The 25,112-nt window shown below is 44.7% G+C and overlaps 2 protein-coding genes across 4 annotated transcripts; both read right to left on the reverse strand.

The window, feature by feature from the left end:
- Window positions 1-9,249: 9,249 nt before the first annotated feature.
- Window positions 9,250-10,423, reverse strand: LOC101784618. Of its 3 annotated transcripts, none has more exons than XM_022825298.1 (2): window positions 10,014-10,423; window positions 9,250-9,519 (listed from the first exon to the last, which is right to left on the reverse strand). In XM_022825298.1, the coding sequence occupies exons 1-2, from the start codon at window positions 10,306-10,308 to the stop codon at window positions 9,500-9,502; spliced, it is 315 nt and encodes a 104-aa protein (XP_022681033.1). In that variant the 5' UTR covers window positions 10,309-10,423; the 3' UTR covers window positions 9,250-9,499. The 3 variants fall into 3 exon arrangements, with proteins under 3 accessions (XP_022681033.1, XP_022681035.1, XP_022681034.1); XM_022825300.1 differs by having other exon boundaries at window positions 9,977-10,423; XM_022825299.1 differs by having other exon boundaries at window positions 9,968-10,423.
- A 3,734-nt stretch (window positions 10,424-14,157) lies between these two features.
- On the reverse strand, window positions 14,158-18,287 carry LOC101785014 (cytochrome P450 87A3). The gene is made up of 9 exons (XM_004953372.4): window positions 17,967-18,287; window positions 17,549-17,873; window positions 17,310-17,459; window positions 16,851-17,102; window positions 16,619-16,708; window positions 16,166-16,244; window positions 15,942-16,048; window positions 14,749-14,879; window positions 14,158-14,659 (listed from the first exon to the last, which is right to left on the reverse strand). Exons 1-9 carry the CDS (start codon window positions 18,176-18,178, stop codon window positions 14,569-14,571), a joined length of 1,437 nt encoding a protein of 478 aa, XP_004953429.3. The 5' UTR covers window positions 18,179-18,287; the 3' UTR covers window positions 14,158-14,568.
- Between the last annotated feature and the right edge of the window lie 6,825 nt (window positions 18,288-25,112).

Raw genomic sequence — 25,112 nt, forward strand, 5'->3', positions numbered from 1 at the left:
TTCACCGAAGTCGTAACATATACATGTGATGCTTCAGAATGACCGATAAAAAGTTGCTATAGAGTCTATTTGATGACTCATATGAAACTTTATTATCTGTATCAGTTTATGATCTAGCAATACGGGGATCAGTTAGTCAGTATCTTCATATCCCACTTTGTCAAGTCTTGAAATTAATTAAGATCTTTTGGTACCATTTCAATATCCGTGGATATCTATTTTTGATTCCCACCAGTATGGTGTTGTTGGGAGTTACACTAGTTTGCAATATAGTAAGGTATGTACAAATGTTGTATTAGGTGTGTTGCATTTTTGTATAATGCACAAGTGCTTTGTTGGTACCCTGTTTACCATCCCAGGGTCAAAATGGATATTGATCCATCTTTAGGGATTGAATGACCACAAGTGTTGATGGATATACTTGTCCAATATTATTTAAATATTTGTATACAATATATGGATAAACTGATATATATATATATATATATATATATATGTATATGTATATGTATAAGTTGGTATACTTAAATATAATTTGGTTTTACCCAAATTTCCATCTCAAATTCCATCATAAAGTGATTTCTTCTTTATTTGTGTGTTGAGATGATGGAAGATCCAAGTTGGATTTGTTTATGAACACACATGCAATCATAGTGATTGGAGTAATCCCTCTACGGAAAGTACTCGTTTAGTTAGTTGTACCACAATCAACTTGACTGTTTCAAGTCATGAAGTGACTTGAGTAATACACAATATATGTTGCGTTTTCTATTTAGATTTAGAATGTGAAGTCTCTGTTGAGGACTTGAATATCCAAATCTATAGAAGTTATTTGATCTACCAATGGTTAAATTTGGGAACATAATTTTCGCATATACCATGAGGGTATGCTGCTGGGTCTCTACATGAAACCATTGCTACAATCTCTCATTATCTTACCATCTTGCTTTCATAAAGAATGCATTTGTGAGAAGATGATATTACTGTGGTAAATACCTGCCACCAGTGAATGAGAGAAATTCTCCATAATTGCCACCTTTACTTTGACCCAATTTGAGTGTTGATACACTCTGCCAAGGACTTTTGGTCTGGATCTAGTTTAAGATGCATAGCAATTTTGAGGAGCATATGTCGACAATTTGCAGTCTTTGTATAATTGATTCAGTGGAACCAATATAGCATGTGAAATATTAACCCTTTAGAACTCTTATCTCATTTTCCACGATGATAAAGTTAGGGTATTCTAATAACCTAGTGCCTAAACTTATGTGCACATATACTGGGCTTTTGAATGCTGAACATTCATATGCTTTGGATTTGAAAATCCATAGTGTCTAACAACATGCATGATGTTGATTTGCATTTACTATCTTGGAGGATGTCTCCCCCTATTTCCGCGGATGCTTGTAATAAGCTATATCCGTAGTGACCATACTTCTCCCCCTCTTATTTTAATTGGGAGTTGAATGATCTTGTTAGATCATCACTCTTTCTGGCACACTAATTGTAGGGATTGGATATGATGATACTTTTGATAAGCAAATGCATTTGCAGGCTATTTGTAATGTGTTACAAATAAAAGATGTTCTAAACTTTTGGTTTATATATTCTTTGATATGTACGTGGATGTGAAGACAATGTGTGTAGAATTCATTTTGGATTTCTGGCACTGTACGTGTGGTATTAATCTCCCCCTAATGCATGGAATTATCCTTAAAGTGTTATCAACATGCAGGCTTGTATGCAAATCCACATAAGAGACCTAAGGTATTATATGAATGATGGATAATAATACCTTTTGTGGGTCTCTAATGCCCATGATGTATGCTGAGGTGGTGATATTATTATGTGTAAAACATAACCAAACGCAGATGGGACATATTTGGCTGTGGACAAGTTTTCACGTACTAACTGCAATGGAGGGAGCCGTATGTGTACCACCGTGGGTGTTTAAATTGTAATTAGACTTAATCATATGCATAAACATGAGCATCATGTCATTGCATTAGTTTAAACTCCAGAAATTGTCATTTATTGATCAAATAAAACTTTGTGAGGCAGCTTAAAATTTTGGTATGTAGCTATGCCTCCAGTTATTTTATTTAAATACTTGATGCAGGGAAAGCACCATAGTTGAAGTCGATCCATTATTGCAGAAGGAAGCAAGTTTGTGTTGTTGGCCAAACTCAATGGAAGGACAGAGCAAACGTGACCGATAACGTGTTGAGAGTTGAAAGAGAGATTGAAAAATGAATATGAGGATTCTCTCCATTGATTGAATGAATGATCTGGTTAAATATTTATATAAGGGGAAGGACATGTCCGAAAGGCATCATGTCACATGCGAGTTGGCCCTTCATGAAAGTGTCGGTCCACATCCTTTCATGAAATGTCCTGTAATTATCTTTAATACTAATTGATAATGAAGGGGGTGTTTGATACTAGGTGCTAAACTTTAGTAGTGTCACATCAGATGTTCGGATGCTAATTGGAAGGACTAAACATGAGCTAATTATAAAACTAATTGCAGAACCCCAAGCTAATTCGAGAGACGAATCTATTAAGCCTAATTATTCATCATTAGCCAATGGTTACTGTAGCACCACATTGTCAAATCATGGACTAATTAGGCTTAATAGATTCGTCTCGCGAATTATACTCCATCTATACAATTAGTTTTATAATTAGCCTATATTTAATACTTCTAAGTATCTAAACCTCTAATATGACAGGCGCTAAACTTCAGCCGGAGGTATCCAACCACCCCTAAGTCTTTTTTCGTTTTGCCTCTAGGACCAAGCCGCCTTCATCTCTCGGTCACGTCAATTAATGAGCCCTGGCTTTTTCCGCAACCAGGAATGCGGTGGTCTTGCCATATCCGGCCTCTTGTCTCTAGGTTGGAGCGAGTGCCTTAAAAACTTGCGGCTTTGTAGCCTAGTGCACGCCCTAGTCAACCTATTTACAGGCGTTTTCTCGTAGGGCGATCGACGACGTGTGGCTGGCTCGCTTCCTTGTTTGTGCGCTTTGTTAGGTCGGGACAGGAGACGGTTGTCTGTGACTTATTAGTGGAATGGACCACTGGACCAGGTAAGCTGCTGTGCTTGGCCACCGCCCTTTCCACAAAGGTGAAAACGTCCGGACGCATAGATTTCGCTTGAAAATGTCGTTTCGAGCCGGTTTTGTCACTGGTCGGTGGCCATGCCTGTATGGTGTATTGCCTGTTGGTTATCTCCTCCCGGTGTATTTCTGGCTGGTTCGGCAATACTATGCCCGAGAGTTGCGTTCCTGAACAGGTAAAAAGCAGAGCCCAACGTGCAGACCGGTTTCTTGCTGGTAAACGTCACCAGAAAGGGCAGAAATCCACGTAACACGACTTGGCCGTCGCGTAGAGTGACTAGTCAGACGGTGAGGTGTCGCCCTGAGGATCGGGCAGCGTCTGCGTCTCAGTTTCAGTTTCACCTGCCCGTCGTTCACGCACGGTGACAGAAAATTTTCACCGCGGTAGACGGACGGATCGGGCGACGAAATCCGGGGAGGGGGCCCAGGTGTTGTCTAATCCCGTGGCACCTCGACGTGGGCTGCACGCCTCCACCTCCCCCTCTCCGCGGTAGTGGATTCTCGCATCACCCCGGATCCCTGCCGCGCACCTCCGCTTTCGCATCAGGCAGGCCAACTGCCACTTTCTCCTCCGTTTTTTTTAAGCGCTCAACGCCATCCATGCCTGTACTGCTGCATGTTACGTCAGTGTTTTGTATATACAGGTGCTCTACGATTGTTCGTGTCATCGTTGTCAGCTTCTTCTTCGTTTTTCCTCCTTGCTCTCTGGAGTTGTCTCTTGCTGTTTGGGGGCATTGTAAGGTTCTGAGATTTGATCATGGGCTCATGGGGAGCTGAAAAACTTGTGCAAGTGGGAGAATGAGGGGTACAGCGAGAGGACAAGGAGTGGTTGCTTTGTCCTAGCTGGGGAAAATAGTGGTTGGTCAAGCGTGACCGTCGGCCGAGAGGTCAAGCAGGTCTCAACAAAGTCAATCGTTTTCAGACAAAATTTCTTAGTGCGTTGCTATTCAAAACTTCAGATACACATGTTTATAGACAAACAAGGGAACGACAGGAATAAAGTAGACTACTAGAGGCGGATCGAATCTTAACTCTCATCTCATGGGCTGACTGACTGACGGCTAGCTGGAACAAAGATGTCCAAAGGTCAAAAGTGAGCTCCAGCGAGACGAGCAGCGAACGATCGTCGATGTCTTAAAAATATTCAGCGAATCGCTCGGACAAGAACATGTCAATCTCTGGGATGGCAGACGAACATTGACAGCACACAGGAGCTGTTGTGCTCGCCGTGCATGCCAAGGTCCAAGCGGTGGCTCGTCAAAATAGCTTGGCAACAGAGGACCGAGCAAACACATGCAGCTCCCGACGATCGAGCTGAGCTCCCCCTGGAAACATGGCCAAAACACTGTCGCGACACTGTTCCAAAAGCTTTTGGCTGAACATATGTGCTTTGGACTGCGTACCACAAAGCGAACCGGTCGAAAAAGGGTTTTGCGATCATAGTCCTACTTAATTACCGTTGTGGCTTCTAAAGCATGGATGCGTCCTTTTCGTTCATCTTTGTGACTTTGTCCAGAACACGTCTTTTGAACTCTGAAAGCATTCCATACCTGAAGCGCTTTTAATTTCTAAAGCGCAAGGCGACACCAAAACCCTGCGATGGAATGTAGTAGTACGGAAGCAAGTACTGCCAAATCTCGTGAACTTTCGTAGCACAAAAACTCAGAAAAGCTAAGCTTCGTTCCCTGTGGCGTGGTTGCTAGGGAAGTTATTTGGTAGTTTGAGCAAAAGACGTATGTGATATATCATTACTGGCTTTCTTTTTATGATTTGATCCGCCTTTGAAACTCCTCATCTTTTTGGGTGAGAGGACTAGCACAATTTGGCGCGTCACGCATTCCACTTGTAAAAGCTAGGGATAGAGAACCTGAGGACTGGGTGATGAGCAAAGCTACGATAGCTTCAAGGATACGTTACGCTGCATTGCCTCCTTTTGGTCGGGACAAAAAGATGTAAGCAGACTCGCACCGCCAAAAAGCCATTATGGTCTCATCTACACAATGTAAATTATTCTATGTTCAGATAGACGGCTGTTCAGATATTACTGCGGTTGATCTTTTCAAAAAAGATATTACTGCGGTTGCGAGGAGGACACGGTAAAATCCCAGCAAATTAAAGTCTTTCCAATCGCATCAGGCATATTCGTAGTAGTATTTTCCACCAGCTGTTGATTAAAATATAAAAGATCAAAGAAGATTACACCCGTGAAATATAGACAAGTAGATGTCAAAAAGGAAGATTTTTCTCGACGTTGCAATTGCAAGTATACGCAGCTTCCTTTGGATTCCCCTAACTATGAAAGCTAAGCTGCTCCCATTTTTTAACCTTACCGTTGGTGCAGCTGCAGGAAACTTGGCCGAAACTGACGAGACAGGCGCGGCAATGCGCCATCTCGATCTCCCAAGCTACTTCTAACACGAGTCTCTGACTGTCACCTTCATCTCCCCCTCAGTCCTCACCATCTCCACTTCATGTTATTTTATAGTTAAACTTAGTCCCGGGGAGCATCAGAAAAGGAATGACACGGCCGGCGTGCGAGAGCTGGGTCAAATCAAATCGCCCTCGCGTATCTGCCTCACCTAACACGCATACCCAGTGGCATAATCCATCATTACAAGCACTCGTAACCTCTCTTCTAATCAGCTCCGCTCCATGACATTCATATGAACAGGCGGCATGCATGATCCCTTAGCCCTCTTCTAGGGCAGCTGCTCCGGCTGAGATCCTGTGTCTGTGGATGCAGTTACACCAACTTGTGATTTGACGCGCGACATTCCCAGGGACAGCCAACATGTAGTAGCTAAGCTAGGAAGCATTATGTACTGCACATGTGATCAGGTGATGATATTACAACTAGCAAAGCTTGTTATCAAGGCCATGTTTAGTTACTCCCAACTCCCAACTTTGACACTATGCAAAAAGAAGATTCCCCATCACATCAAACTTGCGGTACATGCATGGAGTACTAAATGTAGATGAAATTAAAAACTAATTGCACAGTTTTGTTGTACTTTGCGAGACGAATCTTTTGAGCCTAATTAGTCAATATTTGGACAATAATTCATAAATACAAACGAAACGCTACAGTGTGCTACAGTGCTGTAACAGTAATTTGGCACCTCCCAAATTCCCCAACTAAACACGGCCCAAGTTATTGGAAAGGTTTAGTTGTCGAAAAGAGCATGTGGAATGAAGCTGCCACATCAATACTTTATTGTTCAGGATTTTTTTTCTCTCCCTTGTAAAGCTGTTGCTGACGGACAAAATAATTCTAGCTTCTCGTGTTTGCGAAGGCGCAGCCAAATGAGAAAAAACCAAACGAGGCATCACTGTCGCCGGGTGTATGCATCAACCCCAAATCTTAGTGGAGAGTGGGGCCCCAACCAGGAGGCAGCTACCTTGTCTCGTCGTCGTCCTGCTGCTTCCAGTGTGAAATGACCGTACTAGCACAAAACAAAATTTAGAGCCCATTTGAAAGTTTATACACGCCATCCATGCTCAAGCTGGAGAGACGTACGCTCAAAGCATGTGTGTGTAGTACCAGGCGGGCCAGACCGACCAGCAACCAATACAATGGGCCGTATGGCCCATGCATGCAATTATTATATTTATTTTAAAGATAAAAATGAAATGATATTTTGGACTACACGAGGAGGACTATGCTGTAGTTGTCTTCCTTCCACAGCGGCAAAGTGAAGCATGACCTGAAGAGGTCAAGGCTGATGTTGACATGGTTTCAGTAGGTTCAAAGACTCTCAGGGTTGTTTGGATCCTGGAGCTAAAGTTTAATCCGTGTCACATTGAATATTCGGAGACTAATTGGGATGACTAAATATGAGTTAATTATAAAACTAATTACACATATGGAGGCCAAATGGCGAGACGAATATATTAAGTCTAATTAATCCATCATTAGCAAACGGTTACTGTAGCAGTACATTGTCAAATCATGGATTAATTAGGCTTAACAGATTCGTCTCGCCGTTTAGCCTCCATATGTGTAATGAGTTTTATAAATAATCTATATTTAATACTCCTAATTAATATCTAAATATTCGATGTAACTTGGGTTGAAGTTTAGCATGGAACCAAACGGCCCCTCAGCTGCACAGCTCGAAACCTCCCAACTCCAATTGCTTCAGGGGCCCCATGCAAGCAAGCTTTGTTCACAGATCCCATCTCAAGTCAAGGGCCCTGAATGGATGTGTAACCGCAGGCCACCCGCCCAAAACCAAATCCAATCTGGCAGGTCAGATCCAAGAACCGAGAGGGCCCTATTTTAACAGTGCCTGCTCGATCTTAACACACATAGCATCATCATTCATCGAGGCATCAACCATGTAACCCTGTTTGGAACAGGGAAATCTCACTTGATTCTTACAAAGATACACTGGCTACAACACAAACCAAGAGTACGGACAAAGCTGTTAGCATCCTTCATGTACCAAGAATCTATCTAGGTTTTTGGAGTTGGTTGGGTGGAGGACCATCGTCTTCTGCCTCGCGGTTGACTTAGGGCAGATTATTGAGATGTGGACAAGTCGGCAGGACGACTTTAAGGTCGCTGGGGGTGCTCAACAAAGTCATGCGTGTGGTGGTCGTCCTATGTTGAAATGCTAGCCCAACAGAAAGTCAAGGAGCCCAAATGTTCCTGGATGTTAAGGACGATGGCAAGCAGACACCAGACATGGCATATGCGGTGGCCATATATAAGCTCGAAGGGAGAAAGACCCACGACCTACAGCGCCTGTCAGAACTCAGAATGATTGTGAATTTGTCTGTGGGTTTGCATGCATGATTCAGACCATGTGCCCTACCTGATAATTACCCTTTTACGACAGCTTAATCTCGTTTCCAAAGTCCAGTCGAATTTAGCCAAGTGTTCGAGAAAATACTTCACTACTCCTTGTAGGCAAGGCTAATTGTAGGATGACTGTGTATGGAACAGTGTTAAGTAAAGATCATTCCGTAGGGGCTAGACGCTACGAGGGCTGAAGGAAAAGGCGACAATAATTTAGCTCGGCTCTGAAATGAACCACTTCTGAGCGAATCCGATTTCAGCCCACCGGTTAAAGATCAAACGGAAGTAGTTAGAGCCCGTGATTACCTGGGCCGGACTTTCAGGCCCATGGTCGTCATAAGGTCAGAGAGCGAATAGCCCAATGGCGAAACTCTATGGGGATCATCGTGGTAGTAGTAGGTCGTCGGTTTCTTTTTAGTACCACACCGCGGGGATTAGCAACTGCGCGTCCCGCCCGAGCTGTGCGTATAAAACCTAGGCCTCTGGTGACGTTGGAAATCCCCTTGCGCTTGGGGCAATGACGCAGCTGGTGAGGTTTTACCGAGGCGCGTCGATTGCTGGTTTGAAAACTAAAACTATTTCCAAGTCCCTTCTGCGGCCCACGGCCAGCAGAGAATTTCAAGGGTAAAGCCCTGCGATTCACAATAGAAAATTTTCTGTACACGATGGTTGAAAGAGGCCCGGTCAACGCATTTGGGCGGGCTTTACCAGCCCAGTCTGTCGGCAAGATTCTGCATCGCTGGTAGGTAGATTTTTGCCGTGATGTTTGGCCTGCTAGGCCCATTTGCGAAATATTGTGACTCCCAATCCCAAGTAGGCGCTGCTGTGCACACTAATCAGCTCACTTTTTTTTAGATAATGATGAGTAATCAGCTCCGTGGTGCATCGATATCTTCGTACCAGTCGTCAGCGGTTTCTGTAGACAGGACACGAGCTTGTAAATTTTTTTTGATAGGCAAGCCGCAAGGTCTCGGGTTTAATTCCTCCCGTGACGAGGCATTTTTTTGAACAAGCTGTTTGGCAAAGATCAATGCACTCTTGTTCGAGCAATTTTTCTGCAACGAGTGTTCTGCATGCCTAGATATTACAAGGAAGCTTCATTCAATACCTTCTGACTCTGGCGAGGACGGCGCGACAAAGGATGTTGCTTGAGAACTTAATAAGTTCGAAACGAGGGTGGCATGATAGCGAGTAGTACTTGCTGCTACGAGCACGATGATCTCTGCTAACTATCTGTACTTTTGTCCAATGGTAAGTACTTTACTACGGATTTTACACATACGCTGCTGCGGTTGTTAGATCTCTGACGGTCTGACCACCTTCACATGATAGAAAGAAGCTTTGCTTAAAGCTAACAACTAATCAGTAAATAATTCGGTGATTGGTAAAAGTGATACAGCTCTTCATCTCGAATTTGAATGCCAAATAGCTCTAAGCTGCCCAAACTATAAAAACATATATATATAAAAAAAGAGCAGAGATCAAAGAATGCATAGCAAAACATCATCCCCTCCATACAAGAAAGAATGGACCTTTTACGTTCGTAGAAAGGGACTTCTCTTCTGAGTTTGACCATCTTGTTCAGGAGTTTCGTGAAAAACCTACAAATCAAGCAAACAAGAGAGGTAAAAGGAGACATCACCGCAGTACTGCATTCGCTAAATCCAGTTCATCCTACAAATTATGTCTCCTTCAACGAGATCGTGACAAACAGCTAACTAGTCAAGTAGCTGGACAGTTAGCACCAACAAATGGTTAGAAGAACATCAGTAGAAACGCTTCCTGTTTCAGTTAGACAGGCCAGTGGCGCAGCAATCGATCCAGTAGGTGTGTCATGTCGACGCCGCCGCGGAACGCTGTCTTGAATCTTGATCATGGCTCAACCGGTTTGCGTTTCTGCCTCATCTAAAAAGCCGGCGCATGACAGAGTTAAGGGTCACAGCATGATCGTCTCTCGTATTCTCATATCACACGCCCGTGATCGTACTACTCCTGCCTTTCAACGCGCTACTTGTATTATGCACGGGAACAAATGACTTGGACGCGTACATTTTTCACCTTGCGATACGAAAGGCAAGCGCGAGCCTTCACCAACCTGCGGCGGCTGGATCCACGGGCCGGCGCGCGTCGTTGTCGTTGGCCGCGCGTCGCCGGGCCGCCGCCGGCCCCGACCGGTTGGACTCCACGGCGCTGTCGGGCAGGGGCCGGTCGAGCGGGAGCGGGGCCGAGGCCTGCGGCGCGGGGCGGCGGCCCAGCCTGCGGGACGCCTGGCGCACGTCGCTGCCGGCGAGCTCCTGCCGGACGAAGGAGAGCTCCATGCGGTCGAGGAACGCGGCGTGCCGCTCCTCCGTCCACCCCTCGCCGCGCGCCAGCGCTGCCAGGTCGTCCATCTGGTCTGGCCCCGCACGCGACGCGCGCGCACGGCGGAGGCACGCGTGGATCGCGCGCGGCCTTCGCTGCTGCGTGGTCTCGTTGCTTGCTGGTGGAGAACGCGGCTGGCTGGAAATATCTAGCGAGCCTCGAAGCTAGGCGCTAAGCTGGCTGGCTAGCTTATATAACGCCGTCGCCGTGTAACTAACTGCGATCTGTTACCGGCAACCGAACTAATGCTGACGTGCCCAAGTGACATGGTCACGTCAGGATGGGCTGCACACTGGCGGGGCCAAGGTGGCCCAAAGTTGTTCATACGAAAGTGTGAATTGGTGGTCGCGTACGTCATTTCGATCCCGGATCAAAAGCGCCGCGCTTTGCTGACTCCACCCACGCGCCTTGCAGCTCCTAGGCTCACGGTTCCAAGGGGCGAGGGCCAAGAGAAATATCTGGCCGGGCCACTCCTGAGCGGAGGATTCGATCAACGCGGCGGCGCGCCGTGCGGCCCATGCCGTGCGCCAGTGCCCAGTCGTATTCCGTTCTTTCGCCCGACGACGGCGCAATCAGCGAGCCGGTGGGCGCTCGGGCGGTCCATTCCGGGGAAATTCCGGCGTCATAAAAAGATGCAGTGCCTTCACGTGCTGTGCGCTTGGCAGCAAGCTGCACCAGCAAAAAATATCTAGCACAGTTCGGATCAGAAAAGAGTTCGGATAACCCTGCTGCTTATAGGATATCCCACCGCCAAACGTTATGTCATGTCAGCATGTGCGTAGCCGATCAGCCGCTAGCGTCAGTGACGGGGATATCGCCCAAGGCTTATGCTGTTATGCCTGAATTTCGGCAAGTGTTATCGTTAAAGGGGGACCCGCCCATGATCGAGTCAATCTCGAGCAGTGGCTGGTTTGTCACTAGCTAGACTGTAGAGAGTGTTCTGCATTCACGGCTTCGATGGTCGGTGCAGAGTCAACGAGCTCGCCCACGCGAAAGGCAGACTTTATCTCTTTCTCTCGTGCAGGTACCTACAAATTAGAGGTCCTGGAACGAAATTCATAAGGCAGTCCTAAAATCTGAAAATGCGACAAAATCAAAGAAACATTTTCACTGAAGTATAAAACTTATATAAATGCTATTTTTTATAATACTTAGAAACATATCAAATATTACTACAAAAATAGTAAAGATAGTACTCAAGCAACTAACTAACCTCTTGTTCTAGCCAAACCAGTGAAATCAATTCAATCAGCTAGCATCACAAGAACTCAAGGGCATTGATGCATATGTACTGGGCTTTCAAGTTGCTGGGCTTTCATAGGTACATGGGCAGCCTTTTTTTCCCTATTTAATCAAGCATCAATTAGTACTAATTGAAGATTTGGTGGCCCTTAATTTTTGGAGGCCCTGAACCATCGCACACCTTGCACCAGCCACTGTACGGCCCTGCTCTCGTGTTTCCCTTCACTAGTCCTCACCTCACTCGCTAATCGTGGCATGGGACTCACTGTTTTTGCTGCGCCCCACCGCGATTTCTGAACTGGGCGCCTAGAGAAGTTCAAGCTCTGCTCTCACATGACTCATACAGCCGCCATGGCAAAGAGACGAGATAGATATAGGTTGATCTAGGTACTAGGGACCGAGAGGTAAAGAATGGGACTGTGGGAGATATGCTAATAACAAGCTCACCCATTAGGCCATTAAGCTTCTGACAATCTCCCCTCTTCACGAGTCCTAGTGTCACTGGCAGACACGGCACAGGCCCATCGTTGTCGTGCCTTTATGCAGCAAGACGTTTACAATGTTGCTGCCAGCAAGCCAACAAAGAGAAGGTAGATAGTTTGATCGATCGGAACAGCGGGGCCAGGAGGAGATAGCTTCACCCGGCCCCATTGGCCATGCGGGACGGCCAATGAGCCAACGTGAAAAGCTCCATACTATATGGAACTTTGTTTTTTTTTTATTACAAAGCTGAATTTCGATATCTTTTTAGGACTAGAAATTTGATATTTTGCAGAGCTTAGTTATTCGGAATCTACTTTCGATTTGCAGTCAAGTGGGGGGCATGGAAATCTCCACTTTTTTTATGTAATAACATACCTACAGCAACGTGGTCAGTGAGACATATCTAGCATCTGGTAATGATGAATCATTGTTAAGTGGTATGTATATTCTGCACTGTTCTGGTGGTCAATTTTATTAATTTTTTTCCCTATTATGTTTGGTTTGTTCAAAAATATGAAAGTTCATTGTTCTGTGGTATGTTTTGGATTGTTCCAATGCAAAATTACTATTATATTTATCTGGTATATTTAGTATTGTTCTAGTAGTGAAAATTGTTGTTTGGTAGAATATTTTGGGTTTGTTTGCATGTTCTATATTATATTTGATTATCCATCTTTGAATCTTATTGCTTTATAATATATTTTGTACTGTTCAAGTAAATATTTATTGTTATGTGGTATAGTTTTTGTATTATCGTGGTTGTGAAAAATAACTTATGCATATGGGCCGACTTCCTTTTGTTTTGCGAGGATGGGCTGACTTCATGTTTGGGGACTGAACTGTGACGTTCGTCATTTTCTTTTTTTCTGCCCGGGCCGCCCGACCGTCCACGTGGACGGCCCACTCCATCCGTGTCCATATTAGCCTAGCCCACATCCTTCTTGCATTGGGGGCACTGAAACCACAGCCCAATCAACAGCCGAATCACTGTGGCCGGCCTGAGTCCGCGGCGCCACGACACCGCCGCCGTCAGCCAGGCACGTCGTTGCATTCGTGTCCATGGCGAGCGCACGCCGAATCGCCGAGAGATCGGGAGCGGAACAGGCGAGCGAGGAGCAGTGGCCGGGTGGCGGCCGACGGCTCGCACCGGCGGAAACCAAGGCCAGATCTGCGCTACCTGCTTTAGGCATGGATGCCGACGAGCGACGAGGGCGAATGCATTAGGGGTGCAATTGGTTGCTTGGAGGAGTCTAGCCTCACTCGCACCAGCCAACTTGGCTCCCCAGAGCCAAGCCTATTTGCATGCAAGAGCATGGTGTTTGTTTGCCTGCTCGTATGAGTCAGGCTTTCCCGAGAAGCTGTTTGGTTGCTAGTACGAGGACGGGTTGCATGAGATGAAAATATATAAATAATCATCGTAATGACATTTATTACGGGGAAACTATTATCTTATAGCTCTTAGTTTATCTTATTACTCTTAATTTTAATTGAAATCTATTAATATCATTTAATATGTGCTAATAATGTATTAATAATATCATTAGATGACTAATTACCTGCACCACGCGAGCCTGACCCGACAGATACAGTCGATTTGCTCGCACCGGTTGAGCCTGGCTACGGAGGAAATCTTGCACGTGCAGAGCCTGATCAAGCAGATGCGCAAACCAAACAAACAGAAAATCTCGCATGTGGGGAGCTCGTATTCGAGGTGGTGCAGGCAACCAATCGCACCTAGCTCTCTTCTTGACTCCGTGCACGCGCGCATGGTGCAGTGGAGACGGCGGAGCGGCCGTCCGGTAAGGAAACTGTACCTCGCCGCTCACAAATTTTCGGTTGCCCTCGGAGGAAAGTGTCCGGCCGTCTAGGGATTTCATTTTCATCAGTTCGAAAAGGGACTAGAAAATATTTTGATTCATGCTTCAAATTGAAACTGTCTCCCTGCTCTAATGAGACCGAAACCCTTGAAATCTTATATTAGATTAACTAATGGTTTGCATATTTGTAAAGTGACTTAGTTTTTTTTCTCAACGGTAATTCTCTTTTGTGATTGTGATGTATTGATTGGATTGCAAGATATCGATCTCTATGCATATATATAGGTAGTACCATAGTAACAAATTTTTGGCTCAAACTTAGACAAAACCGAGCAACTGATGTATATCATAACTTTTGAAACACTGCAATGTGCATCCATGCCAAAACATCATGGTGACTACATAGGCAAGCGCTAAGTTAGCGCTTGTCAATGACAGATGAACACTAGATAACACACACCATATGGTTAGACCGCATAGACCACTCACCACACGGGAAACAGACGTACGGGAGGACCCAAAGTACAAACACCTACCTCTTGTTTGGATCAGAGGCCTAAATATATACTTTGGTCTCAAAACTATACTACACTAACAAGGAGGTCCCTACAATGAGCTCATGTATGTATAATACTGCTTCGTCACCTAAATATGCTATCTTTTTTTTCCACTTATTTGCTGTATATGTTGGCTGCAAGCAACCATGTCGATCAAAGAACACGGCTGCATTCGGGACAGAAGGCGGCGTCAGCTCTTAGGGAAGAGCTGAACATGAAATCCATCAGGGAAACTGAGGCCCGGGGTACGGACTATGTTCCCTCCTTTTATGGTCCTCCAACTGCAATGATCAGATTTATCTTTAAATATAAATTCCACTTTTTTCAGAAAGCATCTAAAACAATGTTATGCGTATTCACGTACTGATACCTGTATTTTGTAACCAGGCAGTGGATGAAGGTTGCCATCAAGACCTTGCTGAGATCGGTGCCCACGCAGAACCGGAGACCCCCACCGAAGGCCATGAAATGCTTCGTTCCGCCGGTGATTTCCGCCTTGTCCTGCACAAGTTATACCCACAACAATTGTCCAGACTTCAGATAAATTGGTGAGTAAAAAACTGAACACTATTTTCATGCATTTGTCTTACGAGTTACGAATGCATGCATGGAGGCTTCTACCTATATGAGAATATCTTATTCCAAGTTGCTACATTTTATTTGCTTGATGCGAACAATGTCTCTATTGTTATCGCTCTAATAAGGTTGCCTCCTTTCTTTATAGCTACGTGTCTCTTTTTAATGGAACAACGTATATTAAGTAACATTTGACTATATGCTGTCCCATAAGCTGACTTGACCATCCCAATGTAGACGTATCACGTAGCAATCTACAAACAGAGAACTGAGCTTATTACTGCAGTTCCAGGTTCATCCCCTTGCTAGATAGGCAAGATAAGATTATTTACTCCTGTGTTATGTCCCCCTTGACATTTCTTTTTCTGCTTTTCACTGGGAGTATGTGATATATAGCACATGGTTCACCTGCTGCCGCATTGAGGAACTGTCGGGCAAAAACCCTAAAACCCAGACATGCTAGGGCTTGGTGGTCAGAATCACATGCAATCTGTTGCAAAATATTCTAATACTGCCTTCACTCCTCCAAGGTGATTGGTGCAGTTGGTTGCCAATTATGCATGCTAGTGAGTTTAGGACTTTCGGCTATACCATGCATGTGTTTATACTCTTTCTGGGATCTTCTTATATCCTTCCAAGCAAGCTACAACATGGAAAAAGGTCCAGAGAGTTCAAGCACATATATATCATTGATTGCAATCTCCACTATTTGGATCCTCATTTATATTAGTAGCTAGTTAGTTTGCTAAAATGATGATACACCTTAATGTGGACAGCAGCCTTTTGACTTCAGGTAGGATCATCAAGGTTCGATGGGCATGGGTGGTACTGTAAAAAAAATCCTAAAGTGATCTGAAACTATTTTTTTATATATAGAGGCTATTTAATTCGATATTCTACTCTTCTTGGAACCCTAATTTTCAGTATCATAGGAGATATATGGATATATTTTATTTCAATTTTGCACAAAGAAAAAAGGGCACAAACCTGCCACCTCCAAGGATTAAACGCCAATGGATCATCATAGATTTCAGGGCTTAAGTGCACAGCGGGAGGACACACCATCACTCCCCAGCCTGCCGGAATGGTGTAGCCTGCATCCACCGGATGTACAAATATCTAAAATATGTTTTCTAAGTATCCCAAAACTAAAAAAGTATTCTCTATTAAAAAATATCATGGTTTTTATTATTCTTCATAAATATATGTACCTTTGAACTCAATGTCTTGCAAGGCCTTCCGAAAGATCCCTGGCACAATGTTTGCCAATCGTACTATCTCTAGTATAACCTTCATGAGCATCAAAAGAACCGGCTGTCAGTTAAATTAAGAATTGCATTTTGTATACTCAAATCTATTTTGGTTCTGTTTGTTCCTTTTAGTGATTCAAAATTTCAAATGCACATGATTATCTTTTTCACAGTTGTTATTAGCTACTTATTAAGCTAATTAGTATATATCTTCTTCCTCGCAGACCATGCATTTGGTTTCACAGGCACGAAGCACTGACCATGCACTTGCACAATCGCATTTTTCTGTCAAAGTTGTTATATCGCCATTTGGTTACCGTGGCTGTAAGATATGTCGAGCAAGCTTTCTTAACGGTTCAAGTTGCCTCAGCAATCCGTGCGGTATCTTAGCTAGCTAGACCCGGTTAGGCTCACCTGAGATGTGAAGGTCATGGACTTGTAATCGGCCCACGTGAGTTCGGCATCCCTGTCCTTCCTGTTGCTGACAATCGCCTCATGCTCCTCCTGGCCACACAACACAGAATCATCTCTGGTCAATTGTTTCCGGCACAAGCCAGGCCTTGTTGCCTGCTTCATCAGGCACACACCACGTACGTCGAGTTTAGTAAACAATCGCGGATGGAGTTTTTCAATGTCCAGTACTAACCGTTAGTGCCTGAAGCACCCTGGGGTTCTCGGCCAGGAGCTTGACGCCCAGCGTGAGTGCCAGTGCCGTCGTCTCGAAGCTGGCGAAGAGGAGCACGAACATGAGGTCGAGCGCGATGGCCTCCGTCATGACGGGCTTCTCCCTCCTCAGCTCCTCGATCAGGACGTCGAAGAAGTCCTCGCTCTGCCTACCCTTGTCCGCTATACGCTCCCTCATCATCTTCTTGAGCACCTTCATGGCGTTCTTCCTCCCCTAAATGCATGAAATTTACTTAGGATCAGTTAAAGCAGTGTAGCGCTGTGGTAAGAAGCTTAGCGGAACAGATTCCTCCAGAATCATTTGACCGCGTGCATGTGAGTGAACGGTCGTTTGTTTGACTTGACATGCATGTGTGCTGTCTTGCTCCCTACGTTGCTCAACTTGCATCCGCATGCATGTGCGGTTCTGCGAGCATATTACCTGCATGCACTCATGGTAGGCTGTGCCGGGAATGTCCACCGGGAAGGAGATGAGCCCGCGAATGAAGGCCACGAAGTTCTTCCTCAGATTCTCGGACGACTTCGACGGCTCGTAGCTGATCAGCTTCTTCGCGGTGAGATCGAATATCATCTGCAGGAAATTAATTTCATCGTGCGTCAAGAGTACGCAATCTAAGTTGATGGTCGTGCTAAAAGAGACACGGTGTTATATCTTCTTACGGTGGAAATGGCGTCCTTGAGCTCGACGCTGGGGCGTCTCGCCCATGACGAGAGACTGGCATGGCAGGCGCGGTCGGTCTCGGCGAGGAGCACGGCCCTGAGGTTCTCCTGTCCGTAGAGCCGGAGCACGAGGGTCTTGAGGTACTTGTACATGAAGCCGTGCAGGGAGCCGACATTGTCGCGACCGAAGATCTCAGTGAAGGTGTCCGGGTACCAGCTCTCGAACAGCTTCCCCTCCTGCTGGAACACGAAGTAATTGAGGTCCGGGTCCGCGGACACCACCACCGACCGCCCGACGATGCTCGTCTTGAAGATGTTTCCGTACCTACACAACCAAATAATTCAGACATTAAATGGTATCAATCTTCTTATTAGCTGCTTTGTGTTGACAACATGTGAAGATTGGTTGCTTGGGTACCTGCCCAGTCTCTCCTTCACGAATGGGGAGACGTCACAGGTAGGGTTCGGCGCGAAGAACTGCAAGGTCTCCCCGAGAAGGGGGAGGCCGAGGGAGCCCGGAGGCAGCCGGCCGTTGGCTTTCGGATGGCTCCACCTGTATGCCCACATGATGAAAGTCATCACCATGGCCAAGGTCACAGCCCATAGTGCCACACAGACCAGTGCCTCCATGGCCGCCGAGGTAGCTAGAAAAGAGAAAGGTCTGGTGGCTCTTGATGCCAAATTGCCAATGGCCGTGCAGGCTGCAGACTGTAGAGAGGCAAGGGAAGCTAGTGCAAGATCTGGTTGCAGAACCGAGAGCTGTGTGCTTGTTATAGCAGGAGTTGCTTCGCTTTATATAAAGTCCCAGACCCAGAGACAGGAAGCCAGGAACATAAAAAAGAAACTTGCTTGGAGGAGGAATTGTTGCCACGGAATCGCTGCAAGTGTTTTTCTTTTGGACGGAAAGAATCCACCGAGAAGCCTGTATTGGGCTGTTCTGTTCTGAAGAGAGTGATACACGCCACAGGAAATAGGCTGTTGTGTTTATGTTCTTTTTCAGCGTGGTTTTGGCTGCTGTTTATGATTGGCTGGCTTGGTCCGTGTTGTTTAGCGCAAGACATGTACAGCGATGGCCTGCCGGCTGTTCTCCAGACCAGGGATTATTCCTTCCTCTCTCCCGGTTAGATTATGCCGTCAGCAGAAACTAAGCTACTTTGGCTGTACTACTAGTTTTCATATGCAGGGGCATTCTCCCAGTTTTCAGACAGAAGATTTGAGTCAGTTTGACAAATTAAAATGTCAAAAATTGTAAGATGCAGCAGCATTTAAGGTCTAAGCTCCAGAGTGACCAATTTCTAAAGAATTTTATTACTGCCACTGATACCAAATATACAACTGCAGTTAGAATTGCAATGTCCTAACAGACTCCCATTCGGATTAGAAGGGAAGGTTTCAGTACCCTCAAATGCAATTATTTCCTAGGAAAAAATCGCTCTCTTTTATTTGGAGACTAGAATATGTGCGCCTACTTAAAACTTCATTCAGGATAACTACGCCTCGGCACATTGCAGGGTTTTGATGGGTACAGTTATCAGTCTACTACAGAACGGGGGAACTGTGTGAAGAAAGAATTGAATATCCACCGTCACCCTATAACTGTAAAGTACTAATGTTGAGTGCAAGTCTGGAGTTGTAGTTTAGTTCTGGTCTGTGCTTAACCGGGTCGCTTTCGGTCGCTTTTGATCGAGTAGGCCGTCGCCATCGCAGGTGCGCGTAGCCCCCAGCTTAGCTAGCAGCACGCGTTCTCTGTCCCGGACCATATCGTCTCTACTCGTGCAAGCCTGAATCCAGCCCAGCACCGCGGGAGCCTGTCCTGAGCTCGGCGAGAGGATTGGATCACTGAATCTTCCACGAACTTAAGCAGGGATCGCGCGTCATCCCGCGTGAACTCGCCACGCCAGAGGATGGATCAGATACACTACCACCGGTGGCATACGTGCTTCCACGCGCGTCCTGCCACCTGTAGATGACGGTATGCTACCGCTGCTCCTGCCGCCATCTTGTCCGCATGTCTGTCTCGTCGGTCGCGCTCGTGCGTGCGTCGGGAGTTCTTGGGATGTTCATGCACCTTGCCACAGATCAATCATACGCACACGTGTTGGTTATATCCCAGGATGAGCGACATTGATTGCGTCGCACCGTCCCGGGCGTGAGCTCTACGACGACGGAAGGTATGAAACCGCGGCCGCCGGAGCTGTTTGCTTCGGGCGCCGCCACGTAGGCACGCGTGACATGAGCTAGCTTTTGGCAGGTCATTCAATTCGTAGGATTAATCAGCCAGTACTAAGGTTCAAAGAAAGTGATGTGCTGATGGCCGGCCGGTCTAGCCTGCCGCCGACTGATGACGGTGAATTAAGATCCAAATCCTGGAGCTGGAGACGACCAGCAGCGCTGCCGACGGCCGGGAGACCGAAATGGCATCCGTCTCAGTGAAAGGCACCGCTGGTAAAAGGGAGCCCTGAATCTGCTTCATTTCACCCATGCAAGGACGCAACGACTGACGAGGCGGCCATGACGTTGCGGTGACAGTGTACTCTGGACGGGGAAAGCTATATTACACTCGAGCATTTCTACTCCTCCCCACACTCAAATTTTGCTGCCCAATCATTCCATGCCACAACACCTTCCTGAGCTTAGACGGCACCTTCTTCTTGAGCTCCGGTGAGTTAGGGTTCGGGGTTGGGTTTAGGGGGTGGGGGTTACCTGTGACCTTCGGATGTAGAAGGAGCTCCGGGTGGCTTGTCGGCCAGCGGTGGTGGCAGTCGAGACGGCGGGTGAGCGGAGGTGGCGAGGCGCCGCCGGAGCCGAGCTGCGCCGGACTCCTGGTTGGGTGGTGGAGGTGGTGGGGCAAGCACCGGCAACGAGAGCCGCCGGAGACAAGTAGGGTGGCGGAGGAGGCGGGGGCGGCTCAAGTGACCTCCGACGATGAGAACGAATGGTAGAGGGAGGAGGGAGGGAGGGAGGGGCAGTGGAGGGAGGGTGGGACTCGCCGGTGCGGCGGTGGGGTGGAGGCGGATGGCGACGGTGGCTCGGTAAGAAAGAGATAAGGTAGAGGGAGGCTGGTGGGAGAAAATAAGGTGGAGGATGGAGCGATCACGATGGTTGATTTCAGATCCGACGGTAAAAAAAATTCAGATATAGGAAGGATTCTCGAGTACCGTGTAGACAGCCCCGTTCTGGATTGGGTCCATGATTGCTGTTGTTAAAACCGCATCACTGTTCGCGTGGGGAGTTTGTTAGCGCCGGCCGAGGAATTTAAACCACGGGGGCTGGATTCGCCAAGATACGCTTGCGGGGGATCGATCAGAAGGCGGCCGGTAGAATCTGCTTCCCAACCACCGTATGATCGTAATAAAATGGATGAAAGATCGAGCTCAGATGACGACAAAGGATTGACGACAGTACAATAGGTGATCTCTGGTATTAGAAAACTTAGCCACCATATCTTGATGCCTCTGTTGCACGACTGTTAGATTAGATTGCATCCACACCGGTGAATCACAATGGATGCCTGCCTAGCTTCCTAACGAGATCTCCGTGGCTGTTGCGATGTGGCTAGCAAACTCGTTTTGGCCACGAGGCTGTTAACAACAACCACAAATGGTGTTCAACCTCTCGCATGGAGATGTGTATTCTTTATTATATAAGGATGACAATAAAATACACACTGCCACGCACATATTGAAATCTTAGTGGATAGAATCATATATCATCATGCCTCCACCGCATCAACACAAACTTTACCGCACAACCGTACCAAATCAGTCAGGATAAAATCTCGAACTAACGTCTTTCGATTTATGTAGATAGCGTAGTACCGTGAGGAAAAGGTGAAAACAACCCTCAGCTGCCTCGTTGATTCCCCACGAAGGAATCCAAATATCGCTACTTCCCCTTACTGTCCTGAGCAGGGGAGATGGATTAAAAATCTTGTGTGTTATGATATCAATTTCAACCTTTACATTTTTAGCAAAACATTAAAAACATCATATTTATTATCTATTATCTTAATACAATTGTGTTAAAAGAAACCATCACGTACGCCGAGAGAGTGTAGAAATTCACACGTTAATCAAAAAAAAGAGAAGAATATCCACCGTTGGATTTTATGATGATCTAACGGTGCAAATTAATCCAAAGATCCAAAAAGTCCAAGCCAAATACAATTACTGAATAGAAAAATTTAGAAATATAAGGTTTAGTAATATGGAAGTACTCATATCGTGTTAGAACCTGTAACTAAAAGTCAAATAAATAAACGTGGATTCCTTGGAGAATTAAAAAAGTGAGCCTGCTCGATGTCTTAGTATTTTAGCAGCACGCAAGCATCAGCATTGCCTCAAGCACCATTAGTCTATTAGCATGAAGGTAGAAATAAGAAGAAACATTAGTATAGGCCATTTTTAGATTAATTAGTATAGGCCATAGGTAATGTAGTTACCTGCGTGCACAATCAGACTAGCCATGGAGCTGCACAGTATATACAGGCCAAAGGATCGAGAAACACAGTTAAATAACACAACAAAGAGGTGGAGTGTCAAAGCTCCATCAAGCTGAACCGATCCAATTCATAACATTTAGATGGGGTGGGGGCAATAAAAGACTGAAGCATTGGTGTTTATATGATTTAGGCTCAAAAACAATTCAAGACATAAGTATAAGCGTCACACATGAGGTGGAGTTTTATTTTATAACAAAAGCTTTTCTTAATCTTAGATAAGTCCATCAAGACAATACAAGCATACTAAGACCACGTCCTAGCCTATGAATAGTCGTGATGCGCACTACCTATAAAAAACACACATAAAAAATCTATATCATGTCTCCACAAACTATATCACACAACTTGATCTTGAAGTCCCGTGCACGAACCGTAGCAACACTGTCAGCACTAAGGGAATGAGGGTCCCTAGAGAAGGTGCCAGCGGAACGGGCCTCAACGTTCCCTTAGCTTGATCACCTCAACAGGAGGCCTAGGGAAAATAGGCGGTCCAGACCCCCTAGGGAGGCCTGTGGGCCTCTCCACTGGCCTGCGACGCGCCCCCTCCCGGGGGGAAGCAGAGACCCTGGGGAAGGGCTTCAACGCGTCATGCAGGCAAAGGCTCCATGTCACACCCAGTTTTAAAACAAAACCAAGTACTACCTATATGTATGATAGGATCTAGTTTCATACATATAGTGACATCATCAGTGAATAACAGTAACAGTATCACGTAAATGAATATAAATAATGACTCACGAGTCTATCAGAGATATACAGCTAAATCCTGGAAACGGAGGCTCCAAACTTCACAAGCAATCGACTGGGGATTGCGTACGCCTAGAACTTAGCATCATCTTCAGAAAACTTCACACACCTTCTTCTTTTGAGCAGCAGTAAGCAAGGGTGAGTACACTTATAATTGGTACTCAGCAAGATTACAAGAAATAACCAGAATAACTATTTAAATCCATCTTCAAGTTTATTAATCATGTGAGGGTTCAGGCCGCTCTTGACCGTGAGTACGGCTGATATATCAATTTTAGACACTCTGCAGAGGTTGTACACTTGCCCCACAAGTCGCGTGAAAGTTCAGAAGAACTTTAGACCCAACCATACTGTGCTGATCAGTCACTCATCACACTACCGAGGGGTGACTGTATAGGGACGCTACGAGGCCTTTACAAATATTCCCTAGTAAGGATAGCTCGATAAGGTTTCATGATCAGCGCAATGCATAAATCTCTCTAAAACTGCAAAGCTACCATAGAGCAGATCAGTCAGAGGGCCGGGTTATACACCAACTACTGTCTCTCCCTCTTACCCCTTTTGGGTAAAGCTACCATAAACTAGAGTTTCTAATTAATTAGCCAAGACCAGAGCCATATAATACTTATGGTCACACTATTTTCCTGGGTGGTTCTCCATGTTTCAATTAAAATTATCATGGTATTATAGATAAGCATAGACAGAAGGGTGGTTAGGGACACTTGCCTTTCTCCAAAGAAAAGTTACTCTTACTGCTCTTCAGCTCTTACTCTCTTGAAACTCTTAATCTTTAAATTTTTCGAACAACGATACTTCTACTCGAAACAATCATCGGCACAAACATACAAAGCAAACAAACAAATACAACTAAGAATTATACACCAATCAAAGAAAAGTTTTAAAAGAGCGTACTAAAAGATAGGGCTCGATTCTATAATCGTGAAGGCGCATGAAACACTAAGAACGATGCTATTGTTGAAAACATACATCTATCGAGGAAACTTTGATTGCAAAGGAAAAGACAAGAGCTATACGCTGCATTTATTTTTATTTAGAAAACACATGTAAATGATATTTTTAGAAAATACCCTAAGTTAGAGTTAATTCAAATTATATTTGTATCTGAAAAGACGACGTAAAACCTAGTCAACTTTTATTTATAAATGTTCATGTACAAATTATGCCATTTAAACATTTAACTTTGAAAAATAAACTATATGTAATAACATCCAATCGATAAATTTATATGTCGCATTGAACTAAAATAAGTTATAATTAGAAACTCATTTATGTTGATGTTAATCATATTAACACCTGCTTGAAGAAAACCGTTGTGTAAACCTAATTAGCTTTTAATTGGAAAAGATGAGTAAATAAGTATTAATCAAAATTAATACCATATTTATTATAAAAACACGAAACATGGTGAAATAATGTTGCTAAACTATAGCTGACGATTAGAAGATTAACATAGCAAGAACCGACTAACACGAAGCTTTGGTTGAGAAGATACATTATTGAAGATTTGAATTTATAAAAGAAAAGAACTATGTGCTTCATACATTTTAAACATAGAAATCAATATGGATGAATATCCTATGTTTGAATTAACTCACATTATATTTATATTTCGAAACCACAAAGTAAAGCTTAGTCAAATTTTAGTTACAAATGTTCATGTATAGTTTACACCACTTTAAACATTTAATTTGGAAAAGATCATATGTGGGAATATCTAAGCACATAACTTTATGATTCATGTTGAACTAATCAAATTATCATTCAAAAACACATTTATGTTTATATTAGCAAAATTAGCATTTAATTATGAAAACTCGAGATATAAACTATCTAGCTTTTATTTATAAAACAAATTGAATAAACATTACTCAATTTAATTTTGACTATGAAAATCAAGGTATAATTCTAATTGGCTTTTATTCATAAAAGCATATGAAGTAAATATTAACCAAATTAATGTTTATTATGAAAAGTGGCGTACATCACTAAATTAAACAAAAACATGTTCCACATACATTAATAAAATTAATATTAAATTTATTTTCAAAAACTTGCAATGATGGAAAACATCACCACTAACATGTAATTTATATTCTTATGAATACAACGCAACTTGAACGGATAGAAACGGAGCTAAAACGTGTAATCTATGGATTAAACAAGGTTAGAAGGACCTAATCGTGATTAACCATAGATAACAAGGGCTAGCAAGGAAGATTCCCGACACATCATAAACAATCACTGTGAATAGGTGAAACCTCTAGGTTAGATCTGCAAAATATGATGGCTTGGGTT

Source organism: Setaria italica, chromosome I, assembly GCF_000263155.2.
Source record: "Setaria italica strain Yugu1 chromosome I, Setaria_italica_v2.0, whole genome shotgun sequence".
Taxonomy (NCBI): Eukaryota; Viridiplantae; Streptophyta; class Magnoliopsida; order Poales; family Poaceae; genus Setaria; species Setaria italica.